General features: G+C 41.6%; 1 protein-coding gene across 3 annotated transcripts in view; it reads right to left on the minus strand.

Annotated features, from left to right (window-relative positions):
* The window catches only part of LOC101861340 (breast carcinoma-amplified sequence 3), a gene marked incomplete at both ends in the record, with an annotated part of 27,854 nt that overhangs the window by 17,562 nt on the left and 4,914 nt on the right, over window positions 1-5,378 (minus strand). For all 3 annotated transcript variants that reach the window (XM_013090857.1, XM_035973647.1, XM_035973646.1), the window contains 3 exon segments: window positions 52-155; window positions 2,151-2,277; window positions 3,960-4,127. In XM_013090857.1, the coding sequence (XP_012946311.1) occupies window positions 52-155; window positions 2,151-2,277; window positions 3,960-4,127 (399 nt within the window).

Consider the following 5,378-nt stretch of genomic DNA (forward strand, 5'->3'; position numbering starts at 1 on the left):
CACACAGACAGACAGAAGAAAAGATCATGTAAAGCAAACTATGGCCTAGACCTTGGCAGTGGTGTCCCCGCGGTGCAGCGTGTAGAGATGGTGGACAGCGCCCAGGGAGGAGGAGCACGGGTGAGCCACCAGGCTGAACACGTGGAAGTTGTGACCTGTTGCCATGGACAACCAACAGAAAGCAGGGTTCAGTAACGTGTCTGTTTGTCTTATGTTAAATCTATAATACAAGCATGGTGACATGATCTTCATTTTAGTTTTAGTAAGAGTTTTACGGCACTTGCAACAGAATAAGATCCTATAAGTGCCGAAGAATAGATGTACTACAAGAGAGTAAGGTACACAAAAAAGAGGGAGGAGAGATAAAGACGATAGGTGTTTGATAGGAAAGAAGGAGCAAACCACACTACAGCACCCGCCAACCACCCACTGACATAATCCGTAGCCCTGGACAAAAAGTAAGGAGGAAGGAGGGCATTTGTCATTGGCTAGGTAGGTACAGTCGAACCTGTCTAAAGGCCACGCATTGTTGGGGAGAGAAGTGGCCGCTCAAGGCAGGCGGCAGTCTGACTTACTCAGGATGGATCAAAATGAAGAAAGCAAACCATTCCCCTCTCAGGTCCCAACCCGAGGCGGTCGTAGGCTTTGGACAGCTGTAAGGCCCAATAAAATGATTTGTGGGCACGGCTACTGGATAATGGCAGGCTCACATGCCTGCCTCATCACCAGTCGAAAATTTGTAAACCGAATCGTCAACTTGGGTAAACATGACGATTGGTTCATTCATTGGAGGGATTAACAATAACCTTAGATGAATGGTTTATCATGTGACGGTTCATCCACAGCGTCAGGAGCCAACATAACATAGTCTATGCAACCAGTCATGAGACAGATTTGCATGGCTATCTCACATAGGATTTTTGATCTGTTGGTTGATTAAATAAAGTGGTCTCGGCTGCATTGGACAGGTTATCGTTTTATGCAGTGTTATTATATAGAATAAAAGCAAAGGAGGAAATGGAAAGTCAGCCATTTCTACAGGTGGCCGTCTTGTCAGGTTTAAGTGAATTCTATTCCGAGTGATAGGCCAGTAAAACCATAGAGATTTTACAAAAGGGACTTCCGTGAAACAGCATAAATTATAAATGACACATATCAGAAACATATTTAAGAAAAATGTTTTAGTTTAAGTAAGAGTTTTACGGCACTTACAACACAATAAGGTCATAAAAGTGCCGAAGATTAGAGGTGTCACAAGAGAGTAACAAACATAAAAAAGGAGACACAGTGGCACCCTCCACCCGCCCGTAGTGGAATTAACAATGACTTTACGAATCAGAAAGTTTATTGGTGCTAGAAGCATGTTTGAATTCAGAGATTAACTGGAGAGTTTATCCCGAAGGATGTCGAGCAAGGGACATAATCAGTAAATAAATAAATTAAAGCTACATTTCTCGATGATTACCTCCCTTTATTTACCACCAAAATTTTCTCTCTCTCTCTCTCTCTCTCTCTAAATAAAGCACACATACACACATCTTCTTTTCTCCACTTTTTTCAAGGAAACAAAAATGCAAAACTTGTTCCCAAATTTTGTTTCTTTGGCTCTTTTTGAAGGAGAAGCATAACCACACATCACGTACCCAGTTTATATACAGTGACACAGAAAGTGTGCCTACTTTTTCAAAACCCAATTACATCAAGTGGAACTGGCTTTCATGTCAAAGGCCAATAGCAAATATCCTGTCAAATTCCCCTGATTGCCGAATCTGGAACAGTCCCAGAGAATTCAGGACAGTTGGCAAGCCAGAGAGACGTACAGGTACTTGACAGAACTAGTTTCATTAAATGAGAGACAGAAACGCACAACTGCATGACATACTCACTTTTTAAAGTTTAAGTAAAAGTTTTACATCATCTGAACTCAACTCAATAAGGTTATAAAAATGTCAAAGATTAGAGGTGTTATAAGAGAGTAATGCAATTATAAATGCGAAATGCAAAAAATGCAATTATTATAGTAACAAACACAAAAAAAGAGGAGAGATTTGGGACGCTTGATAGGAAAGAAGGAGCAGACTGCACCAGAGCCCCCACCAACCAGTTTGCATACAGTGAGAGACAGGTAAATGCATGACCACAAGACATACCCAGCTTGCAGGCAGTGACCAGCAGAATCCCGCTCTGGTCAAAGGCCATGGCAGCCACTGGCTCATTAGCATGGGCGTGGAAATGGGCAATAAGTCCTTCAATGTCAGGGTCGTCGGGCACGTGGAACTGAGGGCAAACAAACTTCATTGGGGTTTTCTCAAGAGTGCTACAGTACTTTCAACACAAACAGGTCATATAAGTGTTGAAGATTAGAGGTGTTACTAGAGAGTAACCATAGCTGCCACTCAGGAATTTTAAAAAAGGAGGAAATTCACGCGAAGGCGGACGCGCGCTCTCCGAAAGCCGGAGTAAAGCCAGTGAGATCCAGAGGCAATACAATAATATACTGGAAAATCTAGCCCATGGTTTTGGAAGGGAAAACTGTCATATTAGTTAACCATAGGCAACAGAATTAAAATGTATTTGAAAAAACCCCCCAAAAAACCCCCCACAAGGGCACTAAGTTGACTAACAAGCATTTGAGTCAATTTGACACAGTTTGGACTTGGTGACTAAAAATCCAGTGTTTGTTGCCAGCTGGTGTCTCATAAAAAGATTTCTTTTACTTTAAACTTGTACATCGATGTAGAGCAGCATTGGATCAAGGAGGCAACACCTTTGCCGCTGTACTGAGCGATTTCGGCACTCCTGTACAATTGCGGTCCCGTTTGCACTTAACTTAGATCTAGTAGTGCCCCTGTAGTGTGTAGATCTAAACTGAATTAAAATTATAGCCTAGGCTATCTAATCTAGATCTAGAATCTAAATATGTGTAAATCTAGACTATATCTAGAGATAGATTATCTAGATCTAGATTCACTTCCACAGCCACAATAGCCGTCATGTAAACAAACGTGACCGCAATTGCATCAAACGCAAAGTGCAGCAAGCGGCTTGTTCAACTTTCTAATGAATAATTAACTTTTCAAGTCACACACTGGCTGCTTCTTTCTCATTCCAGCTCCTTTTATTTTTGCATTCTGCATCAATTTCCCTCGAATTTCCGCCGTTTTCAAAGACAACTCGGCGCGCCAACATCCCGATGCCCGATCGACACTGTGTTGCTCCACAACAATAAACAATGTGAAACTAGTGCTAGGCCTTGAAGAACGGAAGTAGAAAGCTACGGGCGGACATGCGCAAGCCCCGTTTTCATCTCTCTCACGGTTTGGCGTTTTCCGCATGTAAAATAAAAAGTATCGCAATTTGCGACCGAGAGCGGTCCAGCGGAGGAAGGAGGAAAGTAGCGGGAAAAGTTAGATGAAGTGGAGTTTCCGCGCGCTATTTAGCGGGAAAGTGGCAGCTATGGTAACATACAAAAGAAAGAAGGAAGAGAGAAAAAAATGATAGATGTTTGATAGAGCAGGAGCAAACCACACCTGATTACCGGCTAACCATCAACAAAAAAAGGTGCAACAAGGGTCAGATGAAGAGTGGACTAAAAAACAGGAGATTTGTCAAAATACAGTCAAACCTACTCTAAAGGCCTCCTGTCCAAGACAATCACCTGTACAACCAACCACTTTCCACCTTGAGTTAAAAAAAATATTATAATGATACTGTCCACAACGTCCACCTATCTAATTACCACAAACAGAAATACAAAAGTACTCTTTAAAATATTTATCCCATTCAGGAATTGAACTCATATCTTCTGTAAGCTAGGTCAGGAATTTAACAACGACATCACAAACACTGGTAGAAGCAATAGAGCAGCTTGTAAAAAGTTAACATGAGTCTGAAGAAAGAGAAGAACGTCCAACATAAATATGATCATTTATCTCAGGACAACATTCATCACAGCCAACCTGATCACCCCTCACAGATTTGAGATCCACCACAGACACAATACCCGGACGGTGCCCATTCTCCAAGGGAGGGGAGGGTTCAGGTCTCCTGGGTGGAGGGGCAGGCTTGGTTCCAGTCACACTGCTCACCATAGCTTCTCCAAACTTGGACAGACCTTTGAAGGCTCCCTGCACAGTAGACAAATATCCCTAAATGAGGGGGGAGTCAAGGGATCAAAGTTCACAGGACAAGCTATCGCTTCGTGGGAAGCAAATAAAGTAGGGTGTACACTTATGCAACAAAGATTTCCAATTTTTGCAGGATCTGTGTAAAAGCAGAGACCACCCTCCCGAAATTTTCCCGACTTGAAATAAGTTTTGGATAATGTCAGATGATGAAATAAAAATCAATCAAATTTATTTCTCACAGTCTAAGCAGGGAGGCAACACTCCAGAGGAATAAATTCCACACAAGGAGAGAATTTAAAAAAAAATGAAAATCACTTTAAAAGCCACTGAATTCTAATCATGAAAACAAGATTTTGTACTAGATACAACTGGAACTCTTTGGAACACGAGCATAAACCATACAATTTTGGGCTTAAATGGAAGATTTTCTGACAGCCTTGACAGCTGTTGTGACAAAAATTCTTAAAAGTCAGGACTTTGAGTTAGTGCAAGATAGCACACAGATCACCTGATGTCTATTGATATCATAGACTTGCATTACAATGAAAGACTCTGTATCCTGAGAGAAGTCCGCTTCACTATGAAGTATGCCATTTGACTCTATTTAGAATGAAAATGAAGGACAAGTTGGGAAAAGATGCGCACACACTTGACTATAGCAAGACTAGATCTAGCGTTTTTAAACTTCATTTGCCCATCAATGGTGCGGACCAGCACAGCTAGATTTTTATAGAGAATAAACAGTGCAGCTAGATTTTTATAGAGAATAAACAGTGCAGCTAGATTTTTATAGAGAATAAAGAATGGCCACCACGGCAGTGCCCAGACTAGGATACTATATTCAAGCCTATGATTAGTATATTACAGCTATAGCAGACAAACTGCACCAGAGAGCACATCATGATCTACCCAAAATCACCATGCAGACCCAAGTAGCTGAATAAGTGTACACCCTACTGGAGATCGCTGATTTTGATGAGGATTTGTTAACATTTTACACCATAATCAATATAATTTAGGTCATTTAAGAGTTGGGCCACAGGGCGAGCCTTAGCTGAGTGGATACAACATATCAGCAGAAAGACAGAGAGAGAAAAAAAAAGAAAGATGGTGGAATCTTTTTGAAAAATTCATGAAAACACTTGCTCTTTGGCTCACCTAAGAAGTGTTGATGAACATTGCAATGTAGGACTGGGACCAATGAGGGAGGGAGGGAGAGAGGGAGAGAGGGAGAGAGAGGGAGGGAGAGAG

The sequence above is a fragment of the Aplysia californica genome, unplaced genomic scaffold (genome assembly GCF_000002075.1).
Source record: "Aplysia californica isolate F4 #8 unplaced genomic scaffold, AplCal3.0 scaffold01585, whole genome shotgun sequence".
Classification (NCBI taxonomy): Eukaryota; Metazoa; Mollusca; class Gastropoda; order Aplysiida; family Aplysiidae; genus Aplysia; species Aplysia californica.